The sequence below is a fragment of the Lissotriton helveticus genome, chromosome 1_2 (assembly GCF_964261635.1).
Source record: "Lissotriton helveticus chromosome 1_2, aLisHel1.1, whole genome shotgun sequence".
NCBI lineage: Eukaryota > Metazoa > Chordata > Amphibia > Caudata > Salamandridae > Lissotriton > Lissotriton helveticus.
Window position 1 is genome coordinate 454,244,271 of NC_136058.1, and position 24,547 is coordinate 454,268,817.

A 24,547-nucleotide genomic window follows, 5' to 3' on the forward strand; every position below is an offset into this window, starting at 1 on the left:
GTATGTCAGACTTGGGAAGTATTCTTGTGAAAGAGTCCACTACGTGTAATGAAAGCAGGACCCAAATGCTTCAAATTGATGACAAGCGAACTGTCTTCGTTGATGGTAAAAAGGCAATTAAAAGAATTGGGAATCGTCTTTACCATCAGAAATATAATACAGAAAAGAAGCGCTTTCCTTGTACCTATTGTGGGAAGAGTTTTACTCAGAAATCCTATCTTCTTCGACACCAGAAAACCCATTCTGGTGAAAAGACATTTTCATGCACTGAATGTCAGAAGAGTTTTACTCAATTGTCAATTCTTCGGCTTCATTACAGAAGTCACACTGGTGAGAAACCCTTTACCTGCAATGAATGTGGTAAAACCTTTACTCAGCAGGGAGGGCTTAAACGTCACCTGAAAATACACAGAGGCGAGGTTGTGAAACGCTTTCCCTGCTCCGAATGTGGGAAGTGCTTTGCGTACAAGTGTGATCTTCATCGTCACGAAAACATCCATTTTAAGAAGAGCTTTGCGTTTAAAATACATGTTCAACAAAACCAGACAATTCAAAATGATGAGAAGCGCTTTCCCTGTACTGAATGTGAGGAGAACTTTACTAACCAAACGGCACTCAAACACCACCTGAAAAGCCACAGTGGTATAAGCGAGAAACTTTTTCTGTGCAGCGAGTGTGGGAAGAGCTTTACTCAACTAACGGGATTTAAACGCCACCTGAAAACCCACATGGGTGCAAGTGAGAAACCCTTTCCCTGCAGCGAATGTGGAAAGACCTTTGTTTACAGGTCAGATTTTCTGCGTCATCAAAGAATCCATTTTAGAAAGAGCCCTGTGTTTAAATCAGAAGATCAACAAGCCCAGAAAGTTCGAAATGATTGGAAGCCCTTTCCGTGTACTGAATGTGGGAAGGGCTTTACTTCCCGAACAGGACTCAAACGCCACCTAAAAATCCACAAGGGTGAAGTTGAGAAACCCTTTCTCTGCAGCGAGTGTGGAAGGAGATGTTTGTATAAGTCAGAGTTGGAACGTCACCAGAGAATCCACACTGGTGAGAAGCCCTTTGATTGCACTGAGTGTGGAAAAAGCTTTAGTCAAAGGTCAGTTCTTCGATGTCACATGAGAACCCACAAAAAAGCCACTTTCATGCAATCATTGGGAAAAGAGTTTTGATCAGCACACAAGTTTTAAACTTCACCAGATAATCCACACAGGTGAGAAACCATTTTTGTGCTTGAAATGTGTTAAGAGTAATGCATGAGAAAAACCTTCTATATCATCAAAGAGTTCACATGGATGAGAAGCCATTTTGTGCCCTCACTATATGAAGAGCTTGATGAATACGTGACTGTCACTGTCACCAGACGTTCCACACAAGTGAGAAGCCATTTGTATACACAGAATGCGGCAAGAGGTTTGTTGAAAAGAGCCTTCTATGACACCTTATTGTCAACATTGGGTTGGAACCCTAAAAGTAAAAAGATAGTTTCACAAAAGACCTCTACAACATCACAAGTGAATTCTCACGAGGACTGGGCTTTTTAACCGATCCTCAACTTCATATAAGAATTCATATGGGTTGACCACTTAATCCCCACAGTAATGATGGTAAAAAAGTTTTACCAAAAGTTCATTTACAACATTGCTAGAGAATTCCCCAGGTTCTGTAGTAGGGGATCTCTGTGTATAGTCATAATCTAGTGAATAGTCCCGCCCATGTGCGTGGACCCCGGAGCAATCAAAAATAATCTCTTAAGGTGTCGAAAAATGCAGAACTGCACAGACACTTAAGAGTGAATTAAAGACAGATAATGCAGCCTTTATCCACAGGCTACACTGTCCAGTACTTCAACTAGAAATTCCACTAAAAATCCACAAACAGCAAAGCCTGCCCAGATTTCCCTTGCTTTAACAGCAAAAACCCTCTGGAATGATAGAGAGGAAGACATGGACAGACAAGCCCCATATGCTGCCATTATGTGGCTCAGAACAGGATACTGTGCCTCTAAGAGAGCTTTCCAGAACTTCACAGTATCCCAGAATGCACTGCAGGTCCCTTTTACTTTCAGTTCTTTTTTCCGGCTCCTGCAAGCAGGACCCTGGAGCATTGAACTCCCCCTTTTCAAGGGTTTATTGGTGATTTTTTCATGTTTTTCACATATTTGAGTACTTTTCTGAAGTACTTTGAGGCTTTGGTTCCTGGTGTGTGTTTTGGTGCACTCTTTAAGGTCATTATGCCTGCATTATTCGACAAATGCCCTGAGTGCTCCAGGAAGAAGGCCAAGTCGGACCCACACGAGGTGTGTATCATCTGCCTTCCTTCATCTCATGTCCCAGAAGAGTGTGACATCTGCCAGGGTTTCTCTAGCAGAACCCTGAGGGATAGGATGAAGATCAGGCTTCAGGGCCTCGAAGACAGAAGACTGAAGGCACAAGGTGGGTCTGGAGGGGCTTCTGCTGCCTATGCCTCAGCAAAAATTCAAGTAAGCGTTTCAAGTGAACTGCATTTCCCATAATGCTAAGGGGTGGACTGTACTGGGAGGTGAAGCAGTGCGCTGCCGTCCTCCGTCATTAGTAATTGTAATCCCCTTGTATCTAAAAAGTCAGCTCTCTCCAGCAGTGATTTATTTGCCTCCTTCTTTATCGAGAACACAAACTTAATCGGCAATGATTCCCTTAACGCCAAGAAGCTCTTATCCCTCATAACCATTTCACCTCACCCCATACCTGAGGGAGAACACCATAAACGACCTCCCCCAAACAGTGCCTCTTACTCCATCTTTAAGACTTTCAACAAATCCAAAATTTTAAAAATATGATCTTCTCTGAAATAAAACCATTTCATTCACTCCTCATCCTCCAAACTCCTCAACGAGATGAAACATGCCCTGCTCCCCTTATGCACCAAGATCATCAACACCTCTCTTACAGGGCTCCATACCAGATTTCCACAAAGTGGGCAAGTTGCCCTATCTTAAAAAAAAACCATCAACCAGTCACATCTGAACAACTACCACCCAAGCTTCTAAAAAAAGGCTTAGACTAACAACCATGCATTCATATTGAGCAATTCCAACTCCTCTACCAATATCAATCTGGTTTCAGGACGGGTCACCGTACTCAAACTGCCATGGGTTACATTGTTGACGACGCCCTGAAATGTCTCGACCACAATAAATCCTGCTTATTAATCCTGCTTGACCTGGCAGCTGACTATGACATGACTAAACACGACAACCTCCTGAACCTCCTAGAATACAGGATAAGTCTCTCTGGCCCTGTTTTAAAATGGTCCTTTCATTCCTATATTAACGATCTCAAAGATTATGATGAACCACATCCTTTACATCTAAACACCAGTCACAATTGATGTTCCTCTAGGCTCTTCACTCTCCTGCACCCTGTTCAACCTGCTCATGGAACCCCTGACTGAAATCCGCAAAATGTCAAACATCTCGTACCCCATGTATGCGGATGAAACTCAACTTTATAAGAAAATCACCTCTCCAGAAGAAATCAGCATCCTCAATAACACCCTGGCAAAAACTCAACACTGGCTAACTCGTCATCACCTAAAACTGAACAATCTCAAAACTGAATTCCTCTTAATCTCACCACCCAACCACACTCCTAACTTCAAAGAATGGCTCTCACATCTAACAGCCCTGAACTGCACCCCTCGCATCATAACCTCAGACAAATCGCTTGGAATAATCTTGGACTATCACCTTTCCATGGATAATCACATCTGCGTCGCCACCCGGGGCGTCAACTACCAGCTGCACACACTGAAAAAAATAAAACCTTTTCACTGACTGCAAATCCCAAGACAGCGGTTCAAGCGTTAGTGACCTCCAAACTATATTATGGTAGTGCTGCTCTCGCGAGAATATCCAAAGAAAAACTGCCACCACTGAAGACAATCTTAAAGCGCTGTACTAGCTTCCTTATGAAGATTCATCTAAAAATTGCTTTCATGACTCATTGAGACCCTCACCATGACACTCCATCCTACCTGGCCAAGAAACTCGTCCTATCAGGTGAGAACAGATCTTAATTGGAGCTTGCGTCCTCCTGAGACCATATCCAATTGCTTAACAGCCATATTCAAACGAGAAGCAACGTTTCTACTATTGAACAGATTCCTCCCCAATGAAGATGCATCTTTCCCAAACTTTAGTTACTCTTTGAATATATTTCTACGCTTTTTTAGTTCTTTTCTGTTCCTCCACTTATGTATTACTCTTGTATGTTCTCCTTGTGTTTCCTCAATGTATAATGCTCTGATACCCAAAAGGACGCTATATGAAAGTCTATAAAAAAAATAAAGTTTGTTTTTTCTGTACAATAGCTGTGAAAAACATTTTGTTCAAAGGATGTGCTCTAAAACGGAGGAATTCCGACAGGAATGACACTCTTCTCCTGTGCTGTTACTGTGAGAGCTAGAAGGTTGCTCATCACACATATATTTCCTTTATGTGATTTTGGTTCTTTCTTTCTTTTGTTTTAGACCTATTTTGACCATTCTTAACTGAGTGTTATCAGTTTCACATTCTCCTAAAGTGTTTGCTTGTTCTCACAATGGATCAAAAGCTAAAAATAACGTGCAAGTGTCTTTGTATAACACACACTTAGGCAAAAGGCAAAGTGTGTAAGGCAAAGACGTTGAGTGATTGGAGGAGCAGCAGGGTTCTGCGATCGTAGGTGAGCAGTTACAGCATCATGATGTGTTCTATAAAGAGGCGTGTCTTCAGCTGTTTCCTAAATTGGACTAGGATTTGGGCACAAGCCTCCAGAAATCTACTTGCCCACTCACTGTAGCGATTCAGATTTTATCAGGGCGGGCTATTTTTAGGGCCTACTGACCTGGTCTGGCGAGAGAGCTCCTGAAGTAGAACGGGTGTTCTGAAAGGGAATGAGTCTTGTTTTTTATCATGTTATATTTTCGATGTGTTGAAAGACAGGGGTCAAATGTCAGCTTATGTCTTCTTAAAAATTGCTGCTTATTTTATCCTGGAGATACGTGTTTACAAAACCCTCTAGCTTTGCAGTCTTGAAAAGAAGAGTAAAGTGAGCCGTCTGACAGTCTGGCTGGCGTACAAGCAGTAGAAAAAGATCGGCTGTAGGATGCCATTTTTTTCTAACTCACAACATTTAAATTGCTTGTAAATGAACTGTACTAATACTTCAAAATCTATTTCATTAGTTAGGGAAGTATTTTTTGTTACATTTTGAAGTGTTGATGGAAACAAAGATTTTAATAGGATCAAAGCACATCAAAGCGCTTCACTTGGTGATGTGCAAATGATGAATATTTGCTGAAACCAGCTGTACACAGAGATGCGATATAGTTTTATCAGTAAAACTGCATGTCAGTTGGAAAGTTTGTGTCCTTTTAAATGGAAATGTGCTTTCTGCAAAGGACAGTGCACTACCACATCATGCTTTAGTAATATAAGAAAATGAGAGTTGAATTGAGAAACATTCCTGGCCCACCCTGATGACAATACTATTAGTGAACTGAGTGGCAAGTCACGGGGCCTTATGTGGGCTAGATTTGTATTATACACAGAGCAAAAAATCAGTATTTTAAATCAAACCAAAGGTTTGTTGCACATCTGACATGCCAAACTCACATATTTGTTGGCGTTCTCATATATGGTAGTTGAAGAATGCGGTGAAATAAAATATTTGCCTACGATCACTCAATTTGAGACAAGTTTATGGACCGACTGCAGTACAGTTATGTCAAGTAGATTACTCAAGTCACTCGACCTGCAGGTTTAGTAATATTTTTTTGATTTTTCGAAGCCTGGGGCAGTCCTGATGAGTAGGCAAATTTTGTTCCGGATCCTGGGTGTATAAATGAAAATGGCTGTTTTTTTCTATTGCACCTCTTTGTCTCTGGTTTCATGTCTGTGGGTTTGTGGAAGCAAGCCTTTTCAGAGGCCCACCAGGACAGGGGTACACCCTTCTTTGTCCTCAGGTCCTTGGACTAACAAAATAGAGATTGGCACGGAAGCTGTAATATCAAGCAAATATTTTATTATCACTCATGAGTTGGACTACATCGATACAGAACCCTCAGGCAATGTATGAGGCAGTACATGGAATACAGAAACCAAGGTGCTTAAATACACATTTTATTGCAGAGTAAGCATGGAGATTCAAAAAGAGGTGGTACAAGTATACACAAGAATAGCTATTCACAAATATGGACAAGTAGAAAATACTTAGTCAACAGAGTGGGAGGGGTAACGAAACTGCTTACATCAGTTGAATTAGTCTGACAGTTACACTTAAGACAGGTGAATTCTAACAGCTACAAGCCTTTCTGAGCATGCGCAATGCTCTGGCTCAGTACTGAAGGAGTTAACTACAGTTAATGACTCAGGCAGAATAGTAAAGCAGGCGACAGTGAAGACAGAAGGAGCACATGGCAAACACATGGTTCACTAAAATGGATGCCAAAACAAAATGGCTTCACCTCATGCTAGCAGCGATTTCTGCCAATTTCCACAGAAGACCCTTTTAGCATTAGCTGAAGACACCTCTATGATTTAGTAGCAACACGGAAAACATCTTGCACATCAATTTTCATCATATCGCTATCTTCTTGGTCTAATACATATTGGGCGTTCACCTTCTTAACGTTGCTTTTGGTGGGTATACAAAGTGAAACACAAAAGGAACAAAGCATCGGGCCACATAGTATACATAAACAGCATAACAGTAGGATCGCAAAAAATATACATAGAACTGTCAACAGTTTACAGCCCCAGGTAGCGAACAATGTCCATAACCAGCCAGTGAAAGTACATGTTCCTAAATCGGGATGAATCTCAGGAGCTATTTTATGCAGCTTAGAGATTGCATCAAAAACTGAAGGGGCATGATCAGGGATGTAAACAAAACAGCTGCTCCCGATGATGCGACATGCACCACCACGATCAGCCAACACGACGTCGAAGGACCATTCTGTTTTTGAGCGCCACAATCCTTGCAATTTGCAGTTCTTCTGTGATATTTCCAAGTGCCATAGCTGTTTGGTTGGTTACAGCCTCTACAACTAGTGTTAAGTGTCTGATTTTCCAGCTGTTTAAGCCAGCCCCAATAAAGAAGAACAATCCCAAATAAAAGTCAACATATTGCTGCAGTGCAGTGTCAGTCCGATCCACCTCATCATGATTTAATTTTCTCTTTGATCGGCTCTTAGAAATATCATTGTATAGTTATTCCCACATATAAAGTAAGTATTGCGTGGTGACATAAAACTGCTGTTGTTTACTAGAGTAATCTACAAAACCAGAGTAAAGTCGCATTTCCCCAAGGGAATACTTCCAATACTGTTCACACATAGGTCTGCTTGTGCTTTGGTAACAGCTATAACAGGAGGCCCATTCCCCTTGACAGGTTCGAGTGTTTGGGAAAACATAACGCATGGAGGACTTTCCTCGGCGATACTCCTCCATTTCCCATACAGTCCCTTTAGCTTGTGGATCTCCTTCCTCATCAGGGTAGCACACTTTATTAAGTTGAAAATGTAGTCTTCAGCATAAGTAATATTAGCAACTTCAAATGCCCATAGCAGCGCAAACCAGGCCCTACAAGATCCATTGTGTGAAAACGGCAGAGGAATGAAAGGTGTTCCTCTCTTTTTCTGATGAGCTGGCATAATTCCACACACCCAACAGTTGGTAATGTTCGTAGAATTATGGGTGTGGTGCAACATTTGAATGAACGTATTGTTGAGTAGGACATTCTGTGCTGAGGCTCATGATAGGGAAGGGAGTTGTAACCATGCTCAATGGGGACAGGAGTAGTGACAGTAGATTTTGAGCAGGAGTTACTCTCTCTATAACCCATGTTATCGTAGCAATGATGATAACAATGGCAGTGAGTCCAACAATAAACATTTCTTTCACAAACTTTCGCTGCAGTTGATCTCTTTTCTACAGACCTTTTCGCTTCGATGTTGAAAAACAAAACAGATGAAGCCCTAAGGTCCTGGGCAGCCGCTGGTTTCTTCACTGAGGTTTGAGAATGGTTCTACAGTGTTACCCCCTTTGTAGCTCAGTCTTTCACCAACCCAGGGCGGTGACTCAACCAGTCTTTTTCAGCAATGCAGTTTTTGTTTTCCGGGGTCGCAGCTGATATCGAGATGCACCAGGGATCGTATGGTCCAGGAAGACTTCCTCAGGTTCTGTAGGTGACGCAGCTTGGCCTCTCTATGTGTCCAGGATGTCGCGATGATCGGTCAATGTAGCAGGTTCCACCAAAGCAGACGGTACCCTCTTGCATTGGGTGGAGTGGATCCAGTTCTTCCGATTGGTCACTCGGAATGCAGTTCTGGTTGCCAAGAGCACCTGCTCAGGTCTGCACCATCTGGGTTCCAGGCTGCTTGACTGCTGGAACACCTTGATCATCACATAATCACCAGGCTGTAGATCATGACAATCACCTTGCGACCTGTCAGGAAGAGCTTCTAGAACCTGTTGATGAATAGAAAGCAAGCTGTCAGTCAACCGAGATAAGTAGTCGCTCATCAGTACATGAGGTACATCTTGTATAGGGCGTGGCTTAGGAATCCCCCAAATATTCTTTGGCCTTCCAAACACTACCTCATACGGTGTGAGGCCAGACTGTGTATGCGGCACCGATTTAATGGATAGCAATGCCAAAGGCAGTGCATCAGGCCATTTCAGAGATGTGGAAGCCTGTATTTTAGCCAACTTAAGCTTGAGGGTAGAATTGTATCGCTCACTAACCCTGCTGATTTTGGGTAAAAAGCAGCATGGAACTTCTGCCTAATTCGCAATCCTTTCAAGACATACTCAACAACTTGCCCAATGAAATGAGGTCCGTTGTTACTCCACAGGACTCGAGAAGCGCTGAATCTGGGGAAAAACTCCTTTAGGAGCACCTTTGCTGTATTATCTTTCATATCGTATGCCTCGATCCACTTACTAAAGGCACATACCACTACCAGGACATACTTCAGCTTATTACAGTGTTCAAGCTGATTGGAATTCATTTGCATAACCTCAAAAGGGGCAGTTGGTGTGGCAAACTCCTGTTGGAGTTCGTGTTCCCTTTCCGGTATTATACTGAAGACAAATCAGACAAGACTGGACTATCTTTTTAGCTGTGCCGGCAATCTCTGGATGATCCCAAACGTGCATAAGTAGCTTTGCTATGGAGGATGCTCCAACTTGTGCCAGCCGATGTGCCATGTGAATCATGGGATGTAAGTAGGCTGTGGTCAATCTCCACTTGGTCATATCTTTATTCCTCCTGCAGCCCTCATCATCCAATGTTCCCTCCTTAGACCATTGATCTAATTCTTCAGCAGAGGCAGATCGCTGCATGTCCAGCACCTCTTGCCTGGCATCATGCCAACGTTCAACCTGTGACTTAACCATGTACATAGATGTAGTGCTTCGCTACATTGCAGTCTCATTGGCTGTGTGATTCGCGAAGGCATTGCCCTGCCCTAATTTATCAGTTACTTTCTTGTGTGCACTGCACTTAACAATCGCTACTTTCTTAGAATATTTCAGGGCAGTAAGGAGATTACGTACTAATTCCCCTTGCAGTATTTGTGTCCCATGTGATGTAAGGAAGCCTCTTTCCTTCCAGAGTAGCCCAAAATCATGAGCCACTCCAAAAGCATATCGGCTATCAGTGTAGATATTAACAGAGAAGTCAGTACTAAGCTCACATGCTCCTTTTAGTGCTATCAACTCAGCTGCCTGAGTGGGATGAGGGCTGTCTCAACTAATGTCTGAAATGCTGTAATTGTGTATGCAGCTGATGTTGTGCCATTGGGCAATTTCAGGTAAGACCCATCAACCCACAATTCCACATCAACACTATAAAGCGGTGTAGGTCAACCCGACCCTTTGTTCCTCAGTAAGGGATATACAGTCATGGGACTCTTGCGACTGAGACTGAGTAGCTGGGAATGGCAATAGAGTAGCCGGATTAAGGGTCAAACATCTTTTCAAGGTGATATGAGGAGCCAAAAGTGTCAATTCATATCCTATCATGCGAGCACTAGTTAAGTGCTGTGTTTTTGTTTGGTTCAACAGGGAGTCAACTGCATGGGTTACTAACAAAATCTATGTGACAAGACTATCCCCTCACTCTGACTTATGGACACAGCTGCCGCTGCCACAGAACGAAAACAACCAGGCAATGCACGAGCGAGTGGATCAAGGACAACCGGGAAATATGCACAAGGATGCTGCTTATCACAGTGTGTCTGTGTTAAAACGGAGAGACCGCAACCATCTCTCTCGTGTACATAGAGTGTAAAAGCCTTAGTGTAGTCTGGAGTTCCTAATACTGGTGCAGAACATAGATCTTGACGCAACTGTTGAAAAGCATTTTGGCATTCAGTAGTCCATGGGGGAGTGTCTTTAGTCAAAAGGGCCAACAAGGGTTTAACAATGTGAGGAAACCTAGGAATCCACTCCCTACAGAAAGAAGTAAGGCCAATCAGTGCACGAACATCCTGAGTATGGGGCACAGGCATGTCTAAAATAACTTCTGATGTGAGTGCATGTCCCTCCTTAGACAGGAGGTGACCTAAATAGGTAACCTGCTGTCTACAATATTGCAATGTCTTCCGGGAAACCTTGTGATGGTGAGATGCAAGAAAGGAGAGCAATAACAGTGTACCTTCTTCACACCGTTCAGGGATATCAGCAGCCACCAAGTTGTCATCAACATATTGTATGAGAGGTACCCCTTTTGACAGAGCGAAAGAATCAAGCTGTCTTTTCAGTGCCTGGCTGTAAATGCTAGGACTCTCTGCATACCCCTGCGGAGCTCTACAAAATCTGAATGATCGATTATTCAAAGTGAAGCCGAACAAATAACGGCTGTCAGGGTGAATAGGTATCAAGAAGAAAGCATTCTTCATGTCGATCACTCTGAATGTAGTTACAGTCGGAGGAACCATAGTAAGAAGTGTTGTGATGTCAGAGACTACCGAGTATTGGGATACTAATCTTATTAACCTCTCGTAATTAATGATGAACCTGTATATTTTAGTATCAGTGTCTTTTTTCAAGATGGGAAGGATAGGACTATTACAAATATTGTAAGGGACTTCTTCCACAACTTCTACTCAAATCAGATCTTGAACAATACGTATTAGTGCCACTTCACCTTCTCGAGATTTTTTATATTGAGGCATTCGAGGCAATGAAGCGCCCTCCTTCAATAGAAAATGGACTGGTGGGATAACCATTTGTCCCACATTGGTATCTGATATAGCCCACAAAGTACTAGGTAGTGATGCCAAAGCAATATTTTCTTTAAGGAGACAAGACCTCTCAACTATGGCATAGTTATCATTTACAATAACATGCACACCTTCTGGGGAACAACGTATCTTAGCATGAAAATTTTTGAGCATATCAAGACCCACAATATTGTCCGGTATGTAAGGGGAAAGCAAAAAGGGACAGGCTGCAGGGAAAGCAAAAAAGGACAGGCTGCAGTGAATTTATCAACATGAAATGCAAGCAGCTGTGACAGTGGGCTAAGGGGAGGTGTCCCATCGAATCCTATCGATGTTATTCTTAAGCCAGACAGGGGAGCCCTAGGAACCAATTGTTTAGACAGGGCGCTACGAGTAGCACCTGTGTCAACCAAAAACCGACCACCCTATGTTTGCATTAACATAGGGACCCTTCTGATCTACTGAGACTTCAACTGTTTTTTTACCCCATCCTAGGCATTCCAAGGCATAATTAGAGTCCTTCAAATCATCAGTTGAATAATCGGACATTTGATATTGATTTCGCCGGTCAAAAGCATTAGATGAATTTTGAGTATGCTTAACTGCCTCAAACCTAGTAAGATTATCCATACCTCCCCTATTTCCTAAGGTCCCTGGGCAGCTTCTTGTATATTCTCTACCACGCTGATACTGCTGTAATTGCAAAAGGGACCACTCAAAACGCCAATGTCCAATCTCCTTACAATAAGCACACTGATCGGAAGACAAAGTTGCTCGAGGGAAAGAGGGTGCACCAGGACGATACATCGCATGTCCGCCTCTACCACCACCTCTATAAGATGGACTATAAACCTGAGCTAACATAACTTTCATTTTTAAATCTTTAGCCTTTTTATCCTCTTTGCCTTTCTCTTCCAATTCCTGACGTTCATAATACTGAGCCATAGTCAAAAGAGAGGCTGGGGAAGACTTAGTCCATGAACTCTCACTGTCCTTTAGGCGACTAGCTATTTCTGGCAAAATGTTCGTGACAAATTTGTAAGCGAACAAATGCTTGCCCGTGTCATCTGTCAATGACTTCCCACTAAAGTCATGGAATTTCTCCTCAAAACATGTATAGAAATCAGAAACTGATTCGCCCACTTTCTGCTTACAAGACGCTAACATAGTCCAATCTATCTTTTTAGAAGGTCTAATATCTCTTGTTGCGGTTTCTGTACAGGTTCTCTCGCTGTATCTTTTCTCCCTATTTCCACCCCAGTATCTCCAAAAACTGTATGATTGTCTACTTTCCAAATTAATCTCCACATATCAGGGGGAAAATAAGCCCAAAAACATGTCAATATCAGGCAAAGTCATAGTGCAAGTACTAATAGCTCCTTCAACTTCTTCGTAAAAAGCTGCCAGATTTTTCCGCCGGTCAGGCAAAGCAGCTTTAAGAGCCATGACATCCGCTCTACTCCAAAGAGTATAACCCCAATTATAAACAAAATAGCCCTTCACATCAGTTGAATCTTTATTATCGTTGGTTCCCGCACGCCTAGGAGGAACATATAACGGTGCAGCTTCACGCATAGGTTTCCCATGAACCACAGAATTAATGTCATCCTTATCTGTCCCTGGATCTGCAGCATGTGACACGGGGGTCTGATCTGTTTGTTCAGCTGGAAGTGCACCAGCTGCCTTTTTCTCCTCTTGCAAACGGAATGCATCAGATCGTAGTTTAACAACTCGTCTAATTAAATCGGCCTCCTGGGAAGGGAGAAAAAGTCCGTCATTCAATTGTTTATGATCAGATTTTATATCAGCAGGCTCTAGATTATCGGAATGTTTCCTAAAACTATGTATTACTTCCCCAGTAAATGATTCCGCAAAATATAACTCCTCTGATGCTGGCCAGTGCTGAACCATTGCTATAAGGTCTGGAGCAGAAGTGGTACAGTGAGTCTGCTGTTTACCTTCTGCATCTGACCCTTTCTCATCTAAGAGAGATGCATCGACATCTAATTCGTCCTCGGGTGCAGAGGGAAAAGTATATGGAGGCGGAGATAGATCTAACAAAATTAAATCATCCTGAGGTTTATTAAGTTCAGGATAAAGGGGGCATCGCACACGGTATTGGCCAATTACCTCTAGACGACGCTCCCTATCCTCGTTCTCTTTTAATTCATTCATCTCTTTATTCTTCATTTTCAGCGCTTTCATATAAATATTATTGTGCTGTTCTTTATCTGCTATAGCTTGCTCTTTTCTCACTCTCATGCGCATCTTTCTCCCACATTCGCACACAATCAAACATATCTTGTCTACTTTTATGCTTGAACGCACATTGTTTCACATATTAAATGTTCCTAAGGTCAAATGACCCATTTATTGGCCATCGTAAATCAGGATCCTTTTTTGTATATTTATTCCACAGTGCACTATACATTATTGAAGAAATGCAGTTTTTAATGTACATGTACCTATTCAGTGTCACCTCATACCATTGCTTAATCATCTCCTGGCTAGCTTGTAGGTTATCGGAAGCCTTCTTCCAGACCTTCTGCATTTAGTTGCAGAAGGTTAGCATGTAGCTAACCACATACTGAGAGGGCTCCTTGGGAGCTTGCTCCCACCCCTCCTTTTCTAAACTGAGCGGTCCCCTTACAGGGTGACCCTAGAAGAGTTTAAGAGGGCTGAATCCTACTACTTTCTGTGCTACCTCCCTGTATGCAAAGAATATGCATGGCAAGAGGACTTCCCGCTTCCGCTTCATGGACTCTGTATGGCCCATAATAATGCCCATGAGGGTCTTGTTGAATCTCTCATTGTGCCTATTAGTCTGGAGGTGTTAAGGTGTGGGGAACTTATAGATTAGGCTGTGTGTAGCTAACAACATCCTTAGAGGGCTTCTTGGGAGCTTGCTTCCACCCCTTCTTCACTAAACTGAGAGGTCCCCTTACAGGGCTGAAGAGGGCTGAATCCTGCTTTGTTCTGTGCTACCTCCATGTGTGCAAAGAGTAGGCCTGTCAAGAGGACATCCTGCTTCCACTTTATGGACTCCGATAGGCCCATAATCATGCCCTTGAAGGTCTTGTTGAATCTCTCAATAAGCCCATTAGTCTAGCGTTGTTAACGTGTGGAGAAACTATAGGTTACCCTACATTCCTTCCACATAGACTTCATGTATGTGGACATGAAATGAATGCCCCTGTCTGACACCACTTCTCTGGGGAAACCCACTCTGGTAAAAATCCCCATCAAGGACACAGCAGGTGCCGTTATGTTCCACAGAGGGATGGCCTCTGGGTAGCATGTGGCATGATCCTCAAAACCTAGGGTAAATCTGTTTCCCAAGGCGGTTTTGGGACCCAAGGACCCGACACTGTTAATGCCCACCCTTTCGGCACCCAACTCATCCTTTCCATGACCAATGCCCCTGTGCCCACCAAGGACAAGGTCCAAAGATGCATGACAGACGTGCCTGCCTGGATGCACAACAACTGTTTCAAACTCAACACCGACTAGACAGAAGTGCTCATCTTCAGAAAGACAAGGATACCCCCTGAACCATGAATGGAGGCCACCTGAGCTGGGCCCAAACCCACCGAACATACCCGCATCCTCAGCATCACCCTCGACCAGCTATCCATGAAGAAGCAGTTCAGCATCATCACCTCCGTTTGCTTCCTCAACCTCTGAATGATCAGGAATGTCTTCAGATGGCTCCCACCCAAAACCAGGTGAACGATCACACAAGCTCTCATCACCAGCAGACTAGGCTACGGCAACTCCCTCTACGTAGGAATCACCACCCAACACTTGATGAAACTCTAGCCCATCCAGAACATAGCAGCCAGACTCATCCTGGATCTCCCCAGACGGACGCACATCATCCCTCCCCTCTGGAAGCTCCACTGGTTACCAGTTGCGAAGAGATGCCAGTTCAAGCTGCTCACCCACGTTTACAAGGCAATACACACAATAAAGGACCAGCGTACCTGAACCATCAATTGAATTTCCACCAACCTACCATGAAACTCCGCTCCGAATTCCTCTCGATAGCAGCCACCCAACTCATCCACCGGACGAACAGTGGAGGCCGCTCCTTCTCCCACCTGGCAGCCAAGGCCTGAAACACCCTCTGCCTGCACCTCAGAGCCTCACCATCGCTCCAGCAGATCAGAAAGGACCTCAAGACATGGATGTTCAACCAATAGAGGAACAGGCAGCGTGCTCTCGCAGCGCCTCTGGACCCTCATGGGTGATGCAGCCACATTATGCAAATCCTGATTAATTGATTGATTGATTGATTGATTGTTCAAAGGGAGTGCCTACAGACATGGGAGTCACAGGAACTGTGTGCTTCTTCCCTTCCTTCTCACTGACTTGGCAGGTGAGACAAGTCCTACAGAAAGCATATGAAGCTTTGCTCGTCCGGGACCAATAAAAGTGGGTGACAATCCTGTCAAAGGAAGTCCTGCCAGGGGTATCTTGTGAGCCAAACCCAGTTGGAAGGAACCACCAGCACAAGTGCTGCCCAATGCACAGGCACCTTAAGCTCACCATAGAGGAGGATGTTTCCCAATAAATAGGGTGATCGCCAGAGGTGTAATCAGCTGCCTGGGATTTGGACTGCTACCTCAGGCCCTCTAGGGTTGGGCACCCTCTCTGCACCTTGCAGAATGTGTTCTAAGTAGGCCCACCGTTACCTTGCCATCCAGCAAGCTCAGGCAGGTGTCCTACAGAGGCAGGTGTCCTCCCCAGTTGGCTCTGGGGCTGCTGCCTCTGACCCCAAATCCTCCAGTAGAACCCTATTACTCCTCTGCTCTTCTTCAGGGCCTGACTGGTGGAGTTGCAGACTGGTGATGTGGGAAGCTGCTTCCTGATCTCGGAGATAGACCCCTTTGCCATTTACCACCGAAAAATGTGAATGTGCAAAGTGCTCTACCTTTAAATTACATTTTCCACAAGCTTTGGCTGAAGGTGACTGGTGCAAAGCAACCAACAGCTACAGGGTCTAAACTAAAGTATTGTTTATCACATTAACAATATGTTCTCAGGAAGAGGACTAAAACTTAAAACTGTCTGTGGCCAAACTTAAAAGTTACAGGTAATCCTGTAGGATGCTTTTAAAACATTTGAAAGACTCCTGACTAACAGAACATAGTAACTACAAAATGGTTTTCCCATGATAACAACCAGGCTGTCATCTACTCGCAGGAATCTGTTGGATAAAATATTGGCTGTTTTTGAGCTCCAGCCTCATTAAAATCATGCAATTTTTACACCACTGACCATTCGCCAGTCATTTCACGGACTGGCACATGTTTGTCATTCAAGGTTCCCAGCAATTGCTTCAGTTGGACTTCTTGACTTTTGCCAGTAATGGGGCAGATTATCATTTTTCATTCAGTGCACATGCTGGCACCTGCCCGTCGGAGACCACTGTGGCATCTTTCTGCTACTAGACTGTCATTGATTGCTTATCTGTAATGTGGACTGTTCCTCTTTCACAAGTGGCAAATGAGATATATTGTTTTGCTTAATTTAGAAGACTATATATTTCCTAATATATTTTTTTTCATTTTACGTCAGGTATGTCAGACTTGGGAAGTCTACTTGTGAAAGAGTCCACTACGAGTAATGAAAGCAGGACCCAAATGCTTCAAATTGATGACAAGCGAACTGTCTTCATGGATGGTAAAAAGGAATGTAAAAGAATTGGGAATCGTCTTTACCATCAGAAATATAATATAGAAAAGAAGCGCTTTCCTTGTACCTATTGTGGGAAGAGTTTTACTCAGAAATCCTATCTTCTTCGGCACCAGAAAACCCATACTGGTGAGAAGACATTTTCCTGCACTGAATGTCAGAAGAGTTTTACTCATTTGTCAATTCTTCGGCTTCATTACAGAAATCACACTGGTGAGAAACCCTTTACCTGCAATGAATGTGGGAAAACCTTTACTCAGTTGGGAGTACTTAAACGTCACCTGAAAATACACACGGGCGACGTTGCGAAACGCTTTCCCTGCTCCGAATGTGGGAAGTGTTTTGTGTACAAGTCAGATCTTCAGCGTCACGAAAACATCCATATTAATAAGAGCTTTGCGTTTAAAATACGCTTTCAACAAGACCAGACAATTCAAAATGATGAGAAACGCTTTCCCTGCTCCGAATGTGGGAAGTGTTTTGTCTACAAGTCAGATCTTCAGCGTCACGAAAACATCCATATTAATAAGAGCTTTGCGTTTAAAATACGCGTTCAACAAGACCAGACAATTCAAAATGATGAGAAGCGCTTTCCCTGTACTGAATGTCATAAGAGCTTTACTAACCAAACGGCACTCCAACGCCACCTGAAAATCCACAGTGGTATAATCGAGAAACTCTTTCTCTGCAGCGAGTGTGGGAAGAGCTTTACTCACCAAGCGGGATTCAAACGCCACCTGAATATCCACATGGGTGCAATTGAGAAACCCTTTCCCTGCAGTGAGTGTGGTAAGACCTTTGTTTTCAGGTCAGATTTTCTGCGTCATCAAAGAATCCATTTTAGAAAGAGCCCTGTGTTTAAATCAGAAGATCAACAAGCCCAGAAAGTTCAAAATGATTGGAAGCCCTTTCCGTGTACTGAATGTGGGAAGGGCTTTACTTCCCGAACGGGACTCAAACGCCACCTAAAAATCCACAAGGGTGAAGTCGAGAAACCCTTTCTCTGCAGCGAGTGTGGAAGGAGCTTTGTGTATAAGTCAGAGTTGGAACGTCACCAGAGAATCCACACTGGTGAGAAGCCCTTTGATTGCACTGTGTGTGGAAAATGCTTTAGCCAAAAGTCAATTCTTCGATGTCACTTGAGAACCCACAAAGAAGCCACTTTCATACAATCATTGGGAAAAGAGTTTTGATCAGCACACACGTTTTAAACTTCACCAGATATTCCACAAAGGTGAGAAACCATTTTTGTGCTAGAAAGGTGTTGAGTAATGCATGAGAAACACCTTCTATATCATCGAAGAGTTCACATGGATGAGAAGCCATTTTCGTGCCCTCAGTATATGAAGAGCTTGATGAATACGTGATCGTCACTGTCACCAGACGTTCCACACGAGTGAGAAGCCATTTGTATACACACAATGCAGCAAGAGGTTTGTTAAAAAAAGCCTTCTATGACACCATATTGTCAACATTGGGTTGGAACCCTAAAAGTAAAAACATAGTTTCACAAGAGACCTCTACAACATCACAAGTGAATTCTCACGAGGACTGGGCTTTTTAACCGATCCTCAACTTCATATAAGAATTCATATGAGTTGACCACTTAATCCCCACAGTAATGATGGTAAAAAAGTTTTACCAAAGGTTCATTTACAACATTGCTAGAGAATTCCCCAGGTTACAGCTCTCTCAGAGCACTGCAGTAAAAAGAGATTTCTAAAGCACGTCAAATGCTCTATTCAAGTCATGCTAGATGGCCGCTGGAAGGTCGGGCTTCTAAGAAGTTCCCGGCTGTGGATCACTCCCAGTGTAAATCCCTACAGAAGCCACCCTCCTGGGCGCAACTACAACTGCAACAATTACACCTACCTTTCTGTATCATCCTGAACAGCCAGATGTCCGTGTTGAGCCCATCTCCTCGCTCCCGGACTATTCTCCTTCATGACGCCTGTCCAGACCCCGAACCACGCAAAGCTCGATGTGAGAGCCCTAGGCGGATACTGCTTTCTTTCCAATTTCCTTGAGTGATAGCCCAGCTGAGAGTGGGGTGGAATGCAAGGTCATAGGCACCACTTTACTCTATCTTACCTGACCTAGTGCCGGAGGCTAATCGCCCCGGAGGAATGATATAGCCTGCCATATTGAAAATGAATGGGTCAGGGGATCTGTCTATTGCCCACCCAACACATGATTCTGCCTATTTGAACTCCAATATTAACATTCTCTTCAAAATCCCAGCAGCGTCGACATTGCTGCTCCGTTGGAGTCGCTGCAGCAACTCTCATTCTTCCCTGCTGTCAGCCTGAGCCATGGGCCGCCAGCTCTCTGAGTGAGCGAAGCCCTCCATTGATTTATGTTGCAACCATCTGCCCGTCCGACCTGATACTGTGGTCTCTGGCACTATTGCATGACGTTGAGACTCCCATGTCCCCGTCTGCCTGACCGCCCACAATGTGCCCCCTGCCACCGGCCGTGGCCCGCAATGTGCCCCCTGCCATTTTCTCAATCCGCTTAATCATGAGGCGCCTACGGCTCCTACCGAGGCCATCCCGCCGGACACCAACATGACTGCACTATTATTTGCTTGCTGCTGGTTGCGCTGCCAAACGCGCACAGAGGCTATTAGATAGTGCTTAGCATATGGTGAGCTTCCCGGTTTGTCGTGTGTGCGGTGATTGTCTCTCTTTGTGGGACATTGTTCCTGTTTTTCATTTATGGTATGCCCTCACCCTGCTGTGGTGAATGCATCTCGGGCCACCAATTTTCTTTACCCACACGGATCTTCCTGAGCACATCAAACTTTCTCAAGCATAGATATTGAAATAGGACTACCCAGCCCACTATTCAATAGAAACTGAAATAGGACCTGATTCTTCTCTCTGATGAAGGGGCAGACATCTTGGAATTAGCTCACTCCATTGGGGTTCTACACCTACTCTCCTTTCCACCGCAGTACATCCTTGCCTAGTGACCTCCTCATGAATCTATCACATACCATTGTAATGAACCCCCTACTCTCCCCTGCCCGACACAACTCATTCAAAATCATCCATCCACTAAATCGAACGAAAAAATCCTCAAAACGTCTCAGAAAAAACTGCTCAAATTGAACACAGAAATACTGTTCCTAGATTCCTACTTCTGCTGCAATAAGAGTTTGATAACCAACAATCTGAAAAATTTTACCAGCCGTCGAGCTCGATGGAGAAAAGCCATATCCTCCATACTCGAGGTCACCTCCACACGGCTTCAAACTTACTATTGCCGCTCATCTGTGCACAATGCTGAAACCGCCATCACCATTTACAGTAACGGCACTCTACTCATCCAATCCTTTTATCGCAACCTGGAACACTTTGACAATCTCTTCTCCCACATTAAAGATAATATAGGTAAAGACTTATCCCCCACCCAATTATCGCCTCTGCAATCTACCACCGGTCAGAACAATCACCAGCCTCCATCTACTCCTTTCTCCACCCCACCAATCCACTCTCCTCTGCCATCTACTCATTCTCCTCCACATGGCGTCATTTCTTCCCAGAATGCTCCTGCCCCTCTTGAGAGGGTGGACCCTAACCAAGGTCAGCACAGAATATTACCTCCTCACCCAAGAATGCCGACCCCCCTCACAAACTACCAACTAGCAACTCCCCTCATCAATCTATAAGCAAGCCGACTCTCTTGTCTGATCTAATGATTGACAGTAACAACACCACTCCTGATCTAGTATCTGACATTGCGATTCCCCTCCTTCTCAGCATTACAACCATGTTGACTAAAAACCCATCCTCTACTTTCCCCCCTCACCCTCAAAACCCATCACACATATCCCCCATATCAATTCAACAATACCTCCACTCTCCGTTCAACGCTAAACAACCTAAAAACAGAATAGCAAGTTAAGAGGGCTAATCTATAGAACCTACTTCATAATACTGCAAAAGTTCGAACAAAAGGTTTCGTACCACAAAAAGCAGCCCAAGACTCAGAACAGCCTCCAATCCGAACAGTTGACACCCCTGCAAACATCAGGACCCCTCCACTTAAATGGAGGAGTTAACCGAATCTAGACCTCACCTCTCGACCCAACAGAGCAAAAAGTCACCTATCAGACAACAATATCCTCTCCCTTCTCACCACTTTCAACCAAGTACCTATCAAGCATATGATGCCTGTGGAAAAAAGCACGACAATTATCACACGCCCACACATGGTTCCTCATCACAGTCATAGACCCATTAATAAATCTAACCTCAAACTAGTCCCCATATCTCATTCACCCGTAGATGTAACTAAAACTAACCTTAAATGTGCCGGTCAGCACTGAAACATGCTGCTGCTATTGCTGACCTCGTTCTCATTCTAGATCTGGACCTCCTACTGCTCACGGAAACATGCCTTAACGGATCCTCATCCCCATATTGAACATGCTAGTCCCTCCCAGCCATGACATCATTCGTTTGGACCGCTCTGGCCGTCCCAGTGGTGGCGCTGCCTGTATCCATTGAATCAGTCTCTCAATAAAACAAATTCTAATTCAATCACTGTCCTCCTGCGAATACCTTCAGATCAATATTTCAACTGCAGACAGCACATTACGAACACTGCAGATGATCTACCACCCTCCTGGAGACAATCATACATTCATCAAACAAATTATGGAGGTCATCGTTACCAACAACGGATCACACAACAGTCTGATTTTTCTTGGCGATTTCAAAATCAATTGAACGACACACACACCTCTTTGGTGAATGGCTTCAAATCCTTTGTCCAAGACCTCATCTTGGTTCAAGCATGCAACAGCCCGACTCATAACAAAGGCGCTACATCAGACCTAATAACAGCAAAGGAGAACACCTTCCAAAGTTAAACTACATTACCATACGACTGGACAGACCACCATTGCATCATGTTGTCCATAGTAGAAAGGACAGTTATCTCCAAAGGACTACAGGTGAAAGCCAAAAGCTTGGGAAGAGACACTAGAAATATTAACCTTCTTACGTTGTCCGCTCTTAGCAACAACATTTGATCTCCGTCCACTAACATCTCAGACACGCAAGATCTCAATGATCACTGTATCAACTTCATGTCTGACATCATGGATGCCCTTGCTCCCAAACAATTATAAAAGAGTCCACATCTAAAAGTCCAGCACTTGGTTCAGTTCCGCCTCAATGAAGAACGTCGCTCACTGAGATCAGCAGAAAGGTCATAGAGACTTTCAACCTCTACGATCAACCCCAATCTACTGAGACAAAGAAGGAAAATCCGTAACGGGTTTATCAGAAGTTACAAAGCATCTGTCTTCAGACAATAACTCGACAAAGTCACCAACAGTCCCAAACAATTGTTTGAAGTTATCAAAATCAAGCAAATAGGGAATGTAAGATTCACAGCACTAAACTGCACCTACTTTGTTGAAACACTTCAGCAAAAATTCAAGTAAGCGTTTAAAGTGAACTGCATTTACCATAATGCTAAGGGGTGGACTGTGCTGGGAGGTGAAGCAGTGTGCTGCTGTCCTCCCTCATTAGTAATTGTAATCCCATTGTATCTAAAAAGTCAGCTCTCTCTTATTTGCCTCCTTCTTTATCAAGAACACAAACTTAATCGGCAATGATCCCCATAACGGCAAGTAGCTCTAATCCCTCATAACCACTCCACCTCACCCCCATACCTGAGGGAAAACACCATGAAAGACCCTCCCCCAAACAGTACCTCTTGGTCCATCTTTAAGACTTTCAACAAATCCAAAATTTAAAAAATATTATCTTCACTGAAATATTATAACCATTTCATTCACTCCTCATCCTCCAAACTCCTCAACGAGATGAAACATGCCCTGCTCCCCTTATGCACCAAGATCATCAACACCTCTGTTACAGGGCTCCGTACCAGATTTATAAAAAGTGGGCAAGTTACCCCGTCTTAATAAAAAAAAAAACATCAACCTCTCAGATCTTAACAACTACCGCCCAAGCTTCTCACAAAAGGCATAGACCAACAACCATGCAATCATATTGAGCAATTCCAAATCCTCTACCAATATCAATCTGGTTTCAGGACGGGTCACCGTACTGAAACTGCCATGGGTTACATTGTTGACTACGCCCTGAAACGTCTCGACCACAATAAATCCTGCTTATTAATCCTGTTGACCTGGCAGCTGACTATGACATGATTAAACACGACAACCACCTGAACCTCCTAGAATACAGGATACGTCTCTCTGGCCCTGTTTTAAAATGGTTCTCTTCATTCCTACAATACCGATCTCAAAGATTATGATGAACCACGTCCGATACATCTAAACACCAGTCACAATTGGTGTTCCTCAAGGCTCTTCACTCTCCTGCACCCTGTTCAACCTGCTCATGGAACCCCTGACTGAAATCCCCAAAATGTCAAACATCTCGTACCCCATGTATGCGGATGATACTCAACTTTATAAGAAAATCACCTCTCCGTGAGAAATCAGCATCCTCAATAACACCCTGGCAAAAACTCAACACTGGCCAACTCGTCATCACCTAAAACTGAACAATCTCAAAACTGAATTCCTCTTAATCTCACCACCCAACCACACTCCTAACATCAAAGAATGGCTCTCACATCTAACACCCCTGAACGGCACCCCTCGCATCATAACCTCAGCCAAATCTCTTGGAATAATCTTGGACTATCACCTTTCCATGGATAATCACATCTGCGTCGCCACCCGGGGCGTCAACTACCAACTGCACACACTGAAGAACATAAAACCTTTTCTCTGACTGCAAATCTCAAGACTGCGATTCAAGTGCTAGTGACCTCCAAACTAGATTATGGTAGTGCTGCTCTCGCGAGAATATCCAAAGAAAAACTGCCACCACTGAAGACAATCTTAAAGCGCTGTACTAGCTTCCTTATGAAGATTCATCTAAAAATTGCTTTCATGACTCATTAAGCCCCTCACCATGACACTCCATCCTACCTGGCCAAGAAACTCGTCCTATCAGGTGAGAACAGATCTTAATTGGAGCTTGCGTCCTCCTGAGACCATATCCAATTGCTTAACAGCCATATTCAAACGAGAAGCAACGTTTCTACTATTGAACAGATTCCTCCCTAATGAAGATGCATCTTTCCCAAACTTTAGTTACTCTTTGAATATGTTTCTACGCTTTTTTAGTTCTTTTCTGTTCCTCCACATATGTATTACTCTTGTATGTTCTCCTTGTGTTTCCTCAATGTATAATGCTCTGATACCCAAAAGGACGCTATATGAAAGTCTATAAAAAAAATAAAGTTTGTTTTTTCTGTACAATAGCTGCGAAAAACATTTTGTTCAAAGGATGTGCTCTAAAACGGAGGAATTCCGACAGGAATGACACTCTTCTCCTGCGCTGTTAGTGTGAGAGCTAGAAGGTTGCTCATCACACATATATTTCCGTTATGTGATTTTGTCTCTCTTTCTTTTGTTTTAGACCTATTTTAACCATTCGTAACTGAGTGTTATCAGTTTCACATTCTCCTAAAGTGTTTACTTGTTCTCACAGTGGATCAAAAGCTAAACATAACGTGCAAGTGTCTTTGTATAGCACACACA

At 43.6% G+C, this 24,547-nt stretch overlaps 2 protein-coding genes across 2 annotated transcripts in view; both read left to right on the forward strand.

Moving 5' to 3' along the window:
- The window catches only part of LOC144807715 (uncharacterized), a 210,416-nt gene extending 206,072 nt beyond the window's left edge, over positions 1-4,344 (forward strand). The window contains exon 7 of the mRNA XM_078673372.1: positions 1-4,344. Coding sequence (XP_078529498.1) covers positions 1-1,172 — 1,172 coding nt within the window. The 3' untranslated portion in view covers positions 1,173-4,344.
- On the forward strand, positions 1,097-24,547 carry LOC144807716 (uncharacterized). The gene is made up of 2 exons (XM_078673373.1): positions 1,097-1,213; positions 16,831-24,547. The coding sequence occupies exon 2, from the start codon at positions 16,833-16,835 to the stop codon at positions 18,138-18,140; it is 1,308 nt and encodes a 435-aa protein (XP_078529499.1). The 5' UTR covers positions 1,097-1,213; positions 16,831-16,832; the 3' UTR covers positions 18,141-24,547.